Here is a 15,812-nt window from a genome sequence, read left to right on the forward strand (position 1 = left end):
TAATCCTTATGGGTTTTGATAATTAACTACATAATATCGGTGTAAATACACCATAGTTAACCCATAGATTTGAGCTACGATTGTAGCGTAGAAGGCATCGTTTTAATTGTATCTCATAATGTGGTTGCCTTCACAACAAGATAGCTACTATTGAATTACTTCAAATAAATAACTCTTCTAGTAGAGAAGACTACTGTTATTTATTTTCAGCGTACCACCACCCAGACAATCGTTTCGAAGCTTTTTGGCTTCGTCATCAGTGGGCGGGTAGGTAATACAACAAGCCATCTCAGTTGCGAAGAAATTAAAACGATGCCTTCTACGCTACAATCGTAGCTCAAATCTATGGGTTAACTATGGTGTATTTACACCGATATTATATAGTTAATTATCAAAACCCATAAGGATTATGCCTAGTGCATTTAATTTTCCAAATACATTACCACCACACCCTCCTGGCATCTCTCATAATGTGGATATAACTTCGTAACTGAGATGGCTTGTTGTATTACCTACCCGCCCACTGATGACGAAGCCAAAAAAGCTTCAAAACAATTGTCTGGGTGGTGGTACGCTGAAAATAAATAACAGTAGTCCTCTCTACTAGAGAAGTGTTTTTTTATTTGAAGTAATTCAATAGTAGCTATCTTGTTGTGAAGGCAACCACATTATGAGATACAATTAAAACGATGCCTTCTACACTACAATCGTAGCTCAAATCTATGGGTTAACTATGGTGTATTTACACCGATATTATATAGAAATTAACAATATAATATCAGTGTAAAAACACCATAGTACCCATAAATTTAATTACATAAGTAGTGTAACGGCATCATTTGACAAACTCCAAAACGCATCTGGGTGGTGGTGCCCACCGAGAATAAATAACAGTAGTCTCCTCTATTAGAGAAGCGTTATTTATTCAAAGTAGTGCAATACTTGGTATCTCATTGTGAAAGCAGCCACAATATGAGATAAAATCAAATGATGCTGTTACAATACTTAGGTAATTAAATTTATGGGTAAACTATGGTGTATTTACACCAATATTATATAGTGGATTAGTTATGTAGTACTGTCCATTAGGAATCTCCACAGGAAATAATCATATGGATTCAGTGAGTACTGTGGTCAAGATCATCCAATTCCATATTGTTCAGGATACATATAAGAAATGACCTTATCATTAAAATGTTCTTCAGGAAATGAAAACCTGCATTCCTCATGCAGGGTTTTGTCCCACCTTGTTAAAAATGTTTCTTCAATGCACACCCACTTCCATGCCTTGAAAAGTTAGAACAATGTGATATTGAAGGAGTATCAGGTATGTTCTGCATAAAGTATGCCATCCAGGAAGTTTGCTCTAACAATTCCAACTGATAATAAGGCATAACATGTGTATTTTTTTCTTTCTAGGATGCCAAACATCACCACAAGGTTCTTACTGTCCTATTTATGAATATTGTTTTGAATATGAGTAGGCATTACCTTCATTTTTTCAAGGTACTGCTTATGGACAAACATTTATTAAAATTACTTATAAACACAAATTTAAGTGTTCAGGAAATTATAACTCACATTCCACCCAAAACAATGAAAGGGCACTCATTCACTGTCCACGTAAGAATATAAAAATGTACAGCCAATCTTGAATGAGATGCCAAAAGACAAGTCAAATAAAGAAGCTTAGCTGGATGCATCGAACTTTCATATCACTTTGTTATTTTATTTGCAAACATTTATTCACTTTTGAAAGCGTCCAAACAATAGACATACAACATAATTTCATTAAATTATTAAATCTCCAAGACATTAGAAATGAAGCTACATGGTAATTTTATAAATGTGAGATGTCTATCTTTTATCTGCCTTCCTGATACCATGAGTGTATTTAATGTGACGTTTATTTAGTATTAAGGAAACACAACTCAGTAAAAAAAGCACTATCCAGCTTAGGACAGCTAAGTTATTTATATGACTTGTCAATTGGCATCTTGTTCAAAATTGGTTATAATTCCCATCTCACATGGACAGCAGATGAGTGCCCTTTTGTTGTTTTGAGTGGGAGCATGAGTTTTAACTAAGTTCTTCAGCACTAAAATAATATAACATATATATTGTCCATAAGTAGCACCTTGAAGTCTTTTCATTTAACATGAACATTTTCTGTTTGATATAGCTGCTAAAGTGGTGGTTGCCCTTTATGAATGAACCATATGTGGTGAATAATCATTATATTATTTTTCCAAATATTCATAAAAGAAATCATGAAAAATTAATTATCTTTCTTCGTAAATGTCACTGAATGATTGTTCAATGAAGTTTAGGGTTTACCGAATAAAAGATAGCAGCAGTAAAGAGAAAAATTCGAAATTATAGATAAAGCTATATGGCCTGACCAATGTCTGCAGGTCTACCTTGTCCTTTCATCTGCTTTTATGACAAAGAGGATTCAAATTGCATTGATAATGCAATGGTCTTAATGCTCACAGCAGAACAAACCATCTGTGATTAACCTTTTGGTAAGGTGGCTTCACCAAAAGGTTAATTGGAAATTTGTTTAAAATATGAGGCTGCTAAAACAGCCTGTTTCAGGACTACCCAGTCCCCTCATCAGATAGCTGGTGGTTTTAAGTGAGAACAAAAATCACCTGCTCTCAATCAAAACAGATTGCTTTTATATTACAACAGTAGAAACTCTGATACCATATCCCACATGATCCCATATCCCAGATCGCATCAAACAACCTCTTTACAACTGTTTTGTCTACATACTGCCACTAGAGAACACAAATTAGTTAATCCACAAATATGCTGCCATAGCAGTCTCATCTTTTAAAAATATGGCTAATTAACATTTTGGCAAGACAAGCTTGTTATGCCATGAGAATTAAGACTATGAAGTTTAAATCCAGGCAGCTGCAAAAACAGATGAAAGAACGACATTGCCCTGCAAGCATCTTATAAAGAGAGAAATGTCATTTTTTTTTGTAAATAGATTCTTAAAGACAAGGGTGATCTTTGACAGCTTTGAGTGCTGGATTGCTTTCTTAATATTTCCAAATTTTAAAATGTTAATTTTTTTTTTTTTTTTTTGCAAAAGGTGCTGGATTTTAAGGAGTTTACTGTATTTAATCAGTAATATTTATAATTGAAATAAATTAATTTCAGAAAATGAAAAAAGAAATAAGGTGCACACAATTAATGAATTATTCAACCATGATATATTTGCAAATTCTTACTTGCTTCCCTTTTTCAAATTAGCATCTGTGATATCCAGTGATGAACCAATACTCAAATTCTTCAAGAGAGCTCCATCTAATTTAAGATCAGGAATGCATCTCCCAACCACTAAAAATATGTTTTAAAATATGAAAAAAAGAAATTAGATGTAATACAATGCAACCATGATAAACACAATACAATGGAACCATGATAAACATTGACGTGGAGGGGACATTAACCCCTACCAAACTGCATTATAGCTATTAATTACCAACCACAGAAAACTAAACAGGTTAACATTTTAAATGACAAATGCAATATTATTGGTAAAAAACAAAAGCTGCTGCAATTTAACATAAAAAAAAAATATATATATGTACTTCAAAAAATAAAAATAATAAAATTTTGCCAATTTCTTACAGTAGAACCACATTTCTGTGTGGTTTAATGTTTACAAGGGAAACAGCTCTATATAAGTGAAGCCCTAAACTTATATTAGGATTAGTACAGGCATATGATGCAAGAAAGCAAGCTTGTGCAGCATCAGCACAAGAGTTTTTGTAAAGGTGACTACAGTGGTCTCAAACAGTTTTTAAATTCCTTACAGTGCGATCAACTGATGATGATGATGATACCACTGATAAATTCTAAATGTGAAGCCTTCAGGGACTTAATCTTGGAGGCTACTAAGATTTTCATACCAACTAAGAAATACTGTTCAGGATTCAGACCTAAATGGATGTCAGATGAATTAATCAGGCTCGTGGCAGAGAAGAAAAATGCATAGGATGCATATAACTTATCAGGCAACACAGATGCCTAGGGCAGATATAAGTAATCAAGTCACAAAGGAGGTTAGGCAGGCAAATGCAGATTACAAGAAATCTTTGGCAAAGAAAAACAGCAAAGAGTTCTTTACTTATGTAAACTCTAGAAGGAAGGAGATGAATCAGATTGGTCCACTTAACATAGACTGTTCAACTATTGATGATCTGACAGCAAAGTGGAGGAGAATTTGTTGAAGTTAAACATAAAAAAGGTGCCTGGGGCAGATGGAATCTATCCAGTTATAAGGAGGCAGCAAGGGAAGTAAGCAAACCCTTAGCATAATTATGAGAGCATCCTTAGAGTCAGGAGAGGTCCCAATGGACTGGAGATGTGCAAATATATTGCACAATTCACAAAGGGGGTTCAAAGAGTGACACTAATAATTATAGACCTGTTAGTTTAACTTTTGTTCCGAGAAATGTAATGGAGTCACTGGTTAAAGAGGTGATACAGGATCACCTAGACAAGACAGCAGTAATAGCTCAGACACAGCATGGGTTTGTTAAGGGGAGGTCTTGTTTGACCAATTTGATTGGATACTATGATGTGGTCACAAAGGAACTGGATGCAAAAAATAATTTTGATATCATATATTTGGATTTCAGGAAAGCTTTTGATACTGTTGCACACGGAAGACTGCTGTACAAATTGAAGCGGACTGCTCTACGTGGATTAATGTTATTAGCGGAGTCGCCCGGGGTTCGGTGCTGGGCTCGTTGTTTTGTGTATTTATCAATGATATCAATGAAGGTATATCAGGCTTAATGTCTAAGTTTGCAGATGGATACATAAGGTTGGCAGGGTTGTTAATGACAGTAAAGACAGTATGCTACTGCAGCAGGATCTAGAAAAGTTAGGCAGATGGGCTGAGAAGTGGCAACTGAAATTTAACATTGAGAAATGCAAAATACTCCATATGAGTAGCAGTAACCCAAGAGAAACATACGAACTATGTGGCACTACACTCAGGGAGGTGGAGAATGAAAAACACCTGGGGGTAATTGTGCAGTCAGATATAAAGTTCTCTGAGCAGTGCAGAAGGGCTGTTAGAGCAGGTCATGGAGTTTTGTCAATGATATATAGGAATTTAGCTAGCAGAGACAAGGAGGTGATTATCCCTTCGTATAAGGCAATAGTCAGGCCACACCTTGAGTACTGTATACAGATCTGGAGGCCTCATTTAGGAAGGATGTAGAGTTGCTAGAAAGAGTACAGAGAAGGGCAACAAGATTGGTGAGATGAACAAAGGGTGCATTTAGGAAGAAAGGCTTAAGTTCTACAAGTTACAGCATCTGGAGACTAGGCACATGTGAGATGATCTGATCAAGGTGTATAAGGCCCTGAATGGTTTGAGCAGGCTCAATGCTGACAGGATACTTCCACTTGCTCAGATTAAGAACCTGAAGGGGTATAGGTTCAAATTGAGGAAAGACATTTTTAGAATAGATGTGTGGAAGTTTGCCTTTAGCCAGCAGGTAGTTGATTGCTGGAACAGACCTCCATCTGTTGTTGTGAAAGTTGATATCTGAAATAAATTTAAGGCTGAACTAGACAAACATTTGAAGTGACCAGATGGGTGAAATGGGAAGGTTTTTTTTTTTTTTTTTTGTTCTTTTTTGGCTGATGCTGTATAAGCTTGCTTTCTTGCATCATATTCCTCAACTAATGCAAATACTAATAAGCCACAATAAAGCAACAAAAAAAAAAAGTGATAACAAACCAATTAATCACAGTGTGATTAATAATGTTCTGTTCTTAAGGGAAGTAATTGGGTTTTGGTAATACACATATCACAGTACAGGCAACCCTTGCATAATAACAGTACTTCTACAACACGGTTTCACTCTAACATAATTGATAAATTGTGGCAATCCTCGCATAACACGATACCTATATAACACGGTTTCGCTCTAACACAGTTAGAGAATTTTGGTACACCTCGCATAACAAGTATTCAAGTGTTGAGGAGTGGACCCCAGGTTTACCCCCAATAGCTGCTGTTATTCATCTTGTGGTGGAGCTAAAATGCCAAACTTGGCCATTTTTATGTAGAATATTGTAGTGTGAATGTGTAGTGTTTGTTCTGTTGTGTACAAACCAGCACCTGGCTCTTAGTGGATGAGAAATGGAAACACCCGGTCATCACGTCTCGCATTCCATCCCTGCCATGCTCTACTAACCATCTTGCCTACATTCACTTAGGAAACCCAAGTTAATGGGAATAGAAGAAGAATAGGGAATCAGCAGGGAGAAGTATGGAAACTGGAAGGGTTGGTGAAGAATAGTACAGTGATGAATCACAGATAGATTCATCATAAAAGGAAGAGAGAATAAAACTTAGTAAAGAAAAAAACAGAGGATATGGAGAGGGAAAACATGATATATTTGCCAACTTCACCTCACAAAGAAAATCACTTAACACAAAACAATAACCTCATTAATGTACAGCATTACAGGGTAGTATTTTTGAGCTTTTGTGTGGTGAAAACCCTGCTATCTATTGGATGTAATTTTTCGACATTTCCACTCTCTTTGAATCCCTGCTGTTAGCTCGCTAGTCGAAAAAAAAAAAAAATATATTGAGAAATCCCTGTATTTTATTTTGTTGGGAAATTCTCGTTTTACATTCTGTGCTATTGAACTTGTGGAAAAATCTAGTTTTTTTATTTTATTGTTTTTTTATTGCTATTGGATAGCACACCCGGCCATCCAAAAGATTTAAGTCATCCAAAAGTTGAAGTTATGCTCCTAACAACCACAGCTGTACTAGGTTAATACAACTTCTTCATTCAGCCAGTAGATCAAAGCATTAAATCCACCTTTAAAACTCATTCCATCAGAAAATCGTTACACTGGATTTTGGAAAAAATTTATTCCGAATCTATTGAAGTAATGGAGGCATGGAAACATTTCTCAATTGTAGACTGTACCAGAATCATAGCTTTATCGCTGAAAGAAGTAAAACCATCAACATTAAATGTGTGTGGAAAAATGCATGGTTAGAGTCAGTTTGTTCAGAAAATACTGTTGAGCTAGCAGAAAACAGAATCTGTGTGATAGTAGAACATGCTATGCCAGTAGAAGAGGAAGGTTTTGATGATATGACTACTGAAGCCTATAATTAATTATAACTATAATTATTATCGTCGTTATAATTATTAACTTTCTTTTTTATTACTGATATAAATATATACAAAAGCTTTGCTTAGGTTAAGTATGCACTACCTAAGATTGCTTTTTCTATTATATTTCTGTTTCTTAATTTTACCTTCATGGATTTTATGAGTGCGCATTTTGGATTTTATATATATTTTATATACTATTATTGTTACTACATTATGTCCTGGATAGGGTAGATATGTAGTATGTATTATATATTTAATCTTATTTTAATCATTAAATTAAGTTCTCTGTCGGGTCAACGATTATTAATATATGCTTACATTTATAATTTATTTATAATTTACTTATATTTTCTTACTTTTGATTCTAAAATTTCTTAACCATTTTTAATTACTATATTTGGTTTAGATTTAAATTACTTAGGATATATTGATCATTACAGAAACAGAGAACTTCTTGTCATTTTTGCCTTCAGCCTGGGTGGTTGGCCCCTGTTGAAGTCATCTGGATTGTGGGTGGGTTAGTTAGTTAGTTATTGGAAGTTTAATGGCGCATCAGCATCTAAGGCTATCGTGCGCCAAGGATTGTGGGTAAAAAGGTAAAGTGCAGCCATTATCAACCCACTGCAGGATGGAAGCCTCCTCAACAATTCATGCTGAGGGATTGTGGGTAGAAAGCGATAATTTTTTTTTTTTTTTTTTTTTTTTAATCCTTTGCGTTTTTTTAAATTCCTGAATGGTACTATTTGATTGATTTACCTTTTTTATTATTATCTTCAATATTTTATACACATTATGGTTGTAATGCATGATTGCTCTGCAACTGCATTGACCCATAAATATTAGTTACAGTCGTTATAATTATTAACTTTCTTTTTTATTACTGATATAAATATATATATTAGCTATTGAGGTGTTGATTGACGTTATGATACGTGTGTATCTGCACGAGTGTCTTTAAAAATAAAAGTACAGTAATAAAAAAAATTTATATTTTGTTAATAAAAATTTATGCACTAGTCTACCCATGATTCTAAAGAAAAAGGGTTAGGTTACCCCCTCCATTTCAGGAGGGGTTCAAGCTCCCATGGGATTCAAGTCGAGGTAACCTGACCTTTTTCACCATTACGGAAAGCGTTCATTAGGGCAAGTTACCATTAGTGATTCTGAGTGCTACTAAAGTGATACTAAACCGATGTTACATCGTGTGTAGTGTTCACGTACCAATCAGCACATCATTCTCGACTTTCTGCACCAATGACACTTACTGTCTGTTTACTGAGCGAGCAGTGCTAGAGTGCCATATCGAGAAAGGGAAACTAATTTTCCACATAAGCTATCCGACTTTTCTCGTTGTTCTCGTGTTGGCTTTCTTTACCTTTGCCAATTTCTTGTTTCTCTGAATTTATCCAAATTATCCACTTCCACAACAACAAATAGAAGTTAGTTCCAATAATCAACCGCCTGCTGGCCAAAGGCAAAACTTTTGCACATCTATCCTGCAATCACCCTTCCTCAATTTGAATTTGTCCCCTCGTGTTTATAGTCTGAACATGAGGAAGAATGCTGTTAGCACTGAGCTTGCTCAATCCATTCAAAGCCTTAAAACACCTCAGTGAGATCACCTTGCAGGAGCTAGTCTCACTCAAAATGCTCCAATTCATAGAACTTTCCCTTCATTAATTTAATTGCCCTTTTCTGCACTTGTTCAAACAGATCTACATTATTCCTCAAATAAGGTCTTTGACTGTATGCAGTACTCAAGATGCAGCCTAACCACTGCTTTGCACAATGGAATAATCACCTCAATATTCCTGATAGCAAAGTTCCTATATATCACTGACAAAACCCCATGAGCTATCCTGGCAGCCTTTTTGCACTGCTCATAGAACTTCATATCTCACTGCACAATTACCCCCCAAGGAAAAGTCTTTCATTTTCTACTATCCTTAGTGTAGTACTATACAATTTATATGTTAATCTGGGATTACTGCTACCCATATGCAGTACCTTGCATTTGTCAATATTTAACTTCAGTTGCCATTTCTCAAACCACCCATCTGCTTAATTTTTCTTGTAATTGTTCTAGTAGAATACCTTGATTACTGTCAGTAACCACCCTGCCAACCTTTGTATCAACTCGAAAACTTAAGATATTAAGCCCATTAACCTTCATTAATATCATTAATAAATATACAAAATAACAATGAACCCAGCACCCTGGGGGGACGTGACTCGACTAATAACATTAGTCCATGAAGAGCAGTGTCTATTAATAGCCACTCTGTCTTCTTCCACTCAACCATCCCTTTATCCATAGCAGTAACATGCCCTTACTGCCACACTGAATTCTTTTATGGACAACAGTATTAAAAGCGTTCTTGAAATCCAAGTATATAATATCAAAATTATTTTTTGCATCCAAAATGTGGGCACTAATAACACAAACAACTTAGGACACAGTTGAAAAGTACAAGATTATTCTGAAAAAAATGCCAGGGTAAAATTGTGCCTGCAATCACAATAATTGGGACTTAATAGCAGTTTTTTTTTTATAAGGGTCACCTTATAGAAAACTGCTATTACATGAGCTTTATATAACCAATATATGAGTGGCAATGCCATAGCATGCTTCAACAATTACAAGGAATATATTAGGTAAGTAAATAACACAAAAACAAAGTTTAAACTGTTTGTTTAGTAATATTTGGAGAGTTGTCAACAAAACTGGAGTTATTAGCATTAGTAGAGGCATATGATTCAAGAAAGCCAGCTTATATAGCATCAATCAAAAAAAAAAAAAAAAACCTATCCCCCATTTCACCCATCCATCTACTCAATGCTTGTCTGGTCCTGCCTTGAACATCCAAGATGAGGGCACTAATAACTCACACAACTTAGGACACAGTTGAAAAGTACAGGATCATTCTGAAGAAATGACAGGGTAAAAGGTAATTGTGCCTGCAGCACAACAATTGAGATTTTATGTTGACCCTTATGACCTTTATTGGTTAAGTCCAACAGATACTGATATAATAAAGTTAACCTGACACTCTGTATGTTCCAAAATGAAACTCCTCATTCCCTTTATCAATGTGTATAGGAAACAATGAATGTATGTGTTGGGGAGGGGGAAATGCTTCTGAACAAAAGCTGATTGAATGCTGCAAAACCACACCTTGATTATAACGATAGTATGTGTGATATGAGATAGTAAGTGGCAAAGGAAAGTTTTTTTGGGGGGGGGGAGAGATGTGCTACAGATAATTAATATGATCAGTCTATAACTTGCATTGATTGCAAGTTATAAACCTGTTATGGGAAATCAATGTGATACTCACTGATTGGAAATTATGGTCTAGCAGCCTGACCTATGGGGTAAATTTTTTATATCAAATTGGTCGTTATCTGTATCAACATGCAATGAAGAGAAAAAGAGACAAGAAAAATGAGGAGTAGTAGTTTTCTGCTGTGGCTTTTGTCACCAGTGGGCCCAAAGTCAGATTAATCACTGAAAATATTATCGTGCCACCCCTCTTAGAAAATGTGAAACTCAATATTAAAACATAAAATATGTTTTTATTATCTGAGATAACAATTACATTAAGTGTTTAATTAAAATAACTCCTTTCTCAATTATCTGATTGCAAAATCCTTGATTAGGTTTTCAAAAGTTATTACATGAAAATGTCCACTTAAATACAAAGCAGAGCTAGTGAATTAAGTCTGTCCTCGTACATTGTTGTTCTCTGAGGGTTTTTCATTATTTTTTTTAACTGAGAAAAAGAACATTCTACAGAGAATTTAGTAATGATCAATGTTAAGAAAATACATAGGGCAATCTCTAAATTTGGAAATACATATCATATTTCATCTTTCAATATTAAGTCATGAAGGTCAATGTGACTTAATTTCTTTTTCCCTGTATTATTATACTCTGTATGAGTATAACAGTCAAATTTGCCATAATTCTCTAGAGAGATTCGTGTTCAAGTCAACAGGATACAATTCAACTAGTTTTGGGAATCTTGTAAATACTGTTTATCAGACATGTTAGTATTGGTTGGACAGGAAAATTTACTTGACACTTCATCTCTTCTTATATGACTTCAAGAGTACCAGTTATAACATTGAAAGTATATAGGCAAAACTTGTCTCTAGGATTTAAATGTGTTTCTGGCTCTTTTCCATTATTGTCTTGTTTTTTTTTCAATCACTTTTGGGATTTGGCTTCTTTCAAAGTCAGTATCATTCAAGTTATGTTTTGATTTGTCTTCAAATCATTAGAACTCATTCCTCAGTGTGTGCAAGTAATCTGCTAATGATTGTAAAAATTCACACGTCTTTAAATCCAATTCTTCTTCTTTGAGTGCTTTAGTCGTGCATGGAAAGCATTGTAAAGTTTCATTTGAAAAAATTAATATAAATACAAACTCTAGCTCTTGCGTCATGTTTGCAATGCTTTCTGCATTGTGTTTTGCTTCTCCTTTTTGTGACTGGTCTTTAACTATGCTGTCTATCTAAGGATCTACACTCTTTGAATATGATTCCCTAATTGTGCTTGTTGCCATTGCACATGTTTTCCGATGAATATCGGTTAGAGATTTTGGTAGACACTCAATGTCAAGATACGTTTTAAGAAATGCATCCAGTTGACATGGGTGGACAGTGCAACATTGAGTCAGTTTGGTGTGACATAAGCACTGGGAAAGCAAAATTGAGAGAGGAAGCATATTATAGGCCAAATGATGCTGATGAGTACAATGAACAACTGTAAAGAGAAATAGTGGGCCAGTAAATCAGATTGTCTTATAATGGGGGATTTTAACTTCAATGCTGGAATTTGTTGGTTAGTCACTCGCACACTAGCAAGACTTTTGTGGATTTATTGAAAGATTGTTTTCTACAGCAGTGATCGAGAGCCAACCAGAGGGAATAATACTCTTGATCTGAATATTAGCGGTGATTATTCATGCATTAAGAATTTGCAGATAAAGGAACCTAGTGGTTCCTTTATCTGCAAATCCCACATCAATGGATTTACTCAGAGATGTAACTACCATCAAGGGTAAAGGGAGGGGTTTTTACTTTCGTAGAGGTGACTATGGTGGTTACAAACAATTTTTAAATTCTATACAGTGGGACCAACCAACCAACGATGTTACCAACAGCAAATTCTAAATGGGAAGCATTCAGGGAAGTAATCTTGGAAGCTACCAGGCTTTTTGTTCCAACTAAGAAATACTGTTCAAGGATTAGGCTTAAATGTATGTCAAATGAACTAATGAGACTCGTCACAGAGAAGAAAAATGCGTGAGATGCATATAAATTATCAGAGACACTGAAGCCTATGGTAGATATAAGCTAGTCTGTAATCAAGTCACAAAGGAGGTTAGGCAAATGAAGGCAGATTACGAGATATCTTTGGCAAAGGTTGCAAAGAAAAACAGCAAAGGCTTCTTTACTTATGTACTAGAAGGAAGGGGGGTGAATCAGATTGGTTCCCTTGATATCAATGGTTGAATGATTCTGCTCAGGTAGCTGACAAACTGAATGAGTATTTTGCATCTGCATTCACACAAAGTGGAGGCAAGAAGCTTATCAAACTCTTAACAGGGAGCTAAACGATTTTGTAATAACTGACAGCAAAGTGGAGGAGAAATTATTGAAATTAAACATAAGAAAGGCACAATGTGGTGGATGAGATCTATCCAGTTATATTAAAGCAGACAGCAAAGGAAGTAAGGAAACCCTTAGCCATGATTATGAGAGCATCCTTGGACTCAGGAAAGGACCCCCATGGGCTGGAGATGTGTAAATGTATACCCAATTCACAAAGGAGTATCAAAAGGTGACATGGGTAATTACAGACCTGTTGTTTTAACTTCTATTCCAAGGAAAACAATGAAGTCCCTGGTTAAAGAAGCATGCAGGATCATCTAGAAAAGACTGCAGTTATAGTTCAGACACAGCATGGGTTTGTTAAGGGGAAGTCTTTGTCTGACCACTTGGATTGGATGACATGGTCACAAAGGAACTGGATGCAAAAAATAATTTTGATATCATATACTTGGATTTCAGGAAAGCTTTTGATACCATTGCACAGGGAAGACTACTCTACAAACTGGAACAGTATAACATTAAGGGCAAGTTGCTGTTATGGATAAAGGGATGGTTGAGTGCGACAAGACAGTGAGTCACTGTCACAGAGAGTCACTTCAATTAAACATTGTGGCCCAGTTCGTGCCACGGTTACTGAGTGAAGACCAAAAGCAGCATCACATGGAATTTAGCAGAGATCTTCAAGAACGGGCCAGGAGTGATCAAAACTTCCTATCTTTCTACGGTTGTCACTGGTGACAAGAGTTGGATGTATGGGTATGACCCAGAAACCAAGTAATGATCATCCCAATGGAAGAGCCCATCTTCGCCCCAACCGAAGAAAGCCTAACAAGTGAGGAGCAATGTGAAGTCCATGCTGTTCATTTTTTTTTTTTGGACATTGATGGGATTATCCATACGGAATTCATCCCCTCCTGGCCAGACTGTCAATGCAAAGTTCTACTGCAACTTCCTGAGGCAGTTAAGGTCCTTCATCATGATAATGCGTGGGGCTCACACATCTCACACTGTGACGCAGTTTTTGGCGTCCAACAACATGACAATCGTCCCCCCCCTTACTCATCAGACAGCCTGTTGTGACTTCTTCCTCTTCCCAAGAATGAAAATCAAGCTGAAGGGTTGAAGATTTGACAGCATAGAGGATATCCAAACTGAATCTCAGGTGGTGCCAAACACTATGACAAAGGACTTTCAGGGCACGTTCAAATCACGGGAGAAGCACTGGATCAGTGTTAACACTCATAACCTTCGAGGTTAACACTTCGAAGGTTATGGTGGCGAATAACACCCAGGGTGAGTCTAATTAATTTATTTTATAAATACATTTCAGGAACTTTTGGGTAGCACCTCATATATCAGATCTCTGATTTTGTATCTAATCCCTCACCCAGGAAAAGAGTCCAGAAATGTAACCAATCAACTTAAATTTAACAACCTGAGTATACGCTATATGGGATGATCTGCAAGGTTTATTTTCTTTTATTCCTTGGTGAATAACTAATTTAAATCTTCTGATGTTAATGTTTGCTCAGATTGTGTTGGTAAAATTATTCTTGTTGGGATGAAACCTTATATTCCACACTCCACCTTAAAATCTCATTCTTTATTTAAACCTTGGTTTTCCAATAAATGTGCTAAGACTGTTCAAGAGAAGAATGTTGCATATTGTAATTGGCTTGTTTCCAAATCTTCAATTTCATTTTCTGCCTACACGGAAGCTTACAATAATTGTAAAGCAGTTATTAATCAGTCCAAGCGAGATTTTGAACAGACTAAATGTAGAAAACTTGCTTCTTGTCCAAATGGTCAAGCATTCTGGTCTCTTGCCAAAGCTATATCGGCTGCAACATCTGCCCATCTCTACCCTTCCTCTATCAAAACCAGATAGTTCTATTGCTATCTCAGCCAAAGATAAAGCTGACCTGTTAGTTTTCTTCTAACTTGTATATTGATGATCTTGGTAAACCACCCCTTACCATTCCTGGTACAAGTCATTCAATGCCTTTTGTGGTCTTCCATCAAAATGATATCAGAAAAATTTAGTCTTGATGCCAAGAAAACACTTCTTCTGATAGTATTTCTCTGTGCTCAAAACCTGTGATTCTTACTCCTGTTCTGTGTTGCCTTTTTCCACTTTTTATTCCACTGGTGTCTTTCCTTCTGCTTGAAAATTTGCTCATATCCAGCCAGCCATTCGTAAAAAAGGTTGTTCCAGAGAAAATAATGGAATCACTGGTTGAAGAAGTAATACAGGACCATTTGGAATCACAGCATGGATTTGTCAAGGCGCAGTCTTCTCTAACCAATCTGATAGGTTACTATGATGCAGTGGATACAAAAAATGATTTTTGTACTTAAATTTTAGGAAGGCTTTTGATGCTGTTACACATAAAAATACTACTGTACAAACTGGAGCAATGTGGCATTCAGGGCAAGTTAACGTTATGGATAAAGGGATGGTTAAGTGGAAGAAGATGGGGAGTGGTTGTCAATGGGCACTGCTCTTCATGGGCTAATGTTATTAGTGGAGTTCCCAAGGGTTCAGTGCTGGGTGCACTGCAGTTTTTAATATTTATCAATGATACTGATGAAGGTATATCAGGCTTAATGTCTAAGTTTGCAGATGATTTAAAGGCTGGCAGGATGGTTAACGACATTCATCAGGGTGAGCTATTGCAACAAGATCTTGGAAATTTGGGTCGATGGGCCGAGAAATGGCAGTTCAAGTTTAACATTTTGACAAATGCAAGGTACTGCACATGGAAGCAGTAACCGCAGAGTAACTTATCAATTGTGTGGTACTACATTCTGGGTAGTGGAGAATAGAAAATACCTGTGGGTATTTTTCATTCTCCATTTTTCATTATGTGGGTTAATTTGTGCAGTCAAACATTAAATTATCTGAGCAGTGTAGACATGCTTCCAGGACAGCTCATGGGATTTTGTCAATGATATACAGAAACTTTGCTAGTAGGGATAAGGAGGTGATTATCCCTTTGCATAAGGCCATGA

General features: G+C 36.0%; 1 protein-coding gene across 2 annotated transcripts in view; it reads right to left on the reverse strand.

The window, feature by feature from the left end:
- The window catches only part of Ctl2 (Choline transporter-like 2), a 387,011-nt gene that overhangs the window by 228,974 nt on the left and 142,225 nt on the right, over window positions 1-15,812 (reverse strand). For both annotated transcript variants that reach the window (XM_090371991.1, XM_090371992.1), the window contains exon 10: window positions 3,246-3,354. In XM_090371991.1, the coding sequence (XP_090228117.1) occupies window positions 3,246-3,354 (109 nt within the window). The remainder of the gene's footprint in view (window positions 1-3,245; window positions 3,355-15,812) is intronic.

Source organism: Mastigoproctus giganteus, chromosome 4 (assembly GCF_048544385.1).
Source record: "Mastigoproctus giganteus isolate SK-2022 chromosome 4, ASM4854438v1, whole genome shotgun sequence".
Classification (NCBI taxonomy): domain Eukaryota; kingdom Metazoa; phylum Arthropoda; class Arachnida; order Uropygi; family Thelyphonidae; genus Mastigoproctus; species Mastigoproctus giganteus.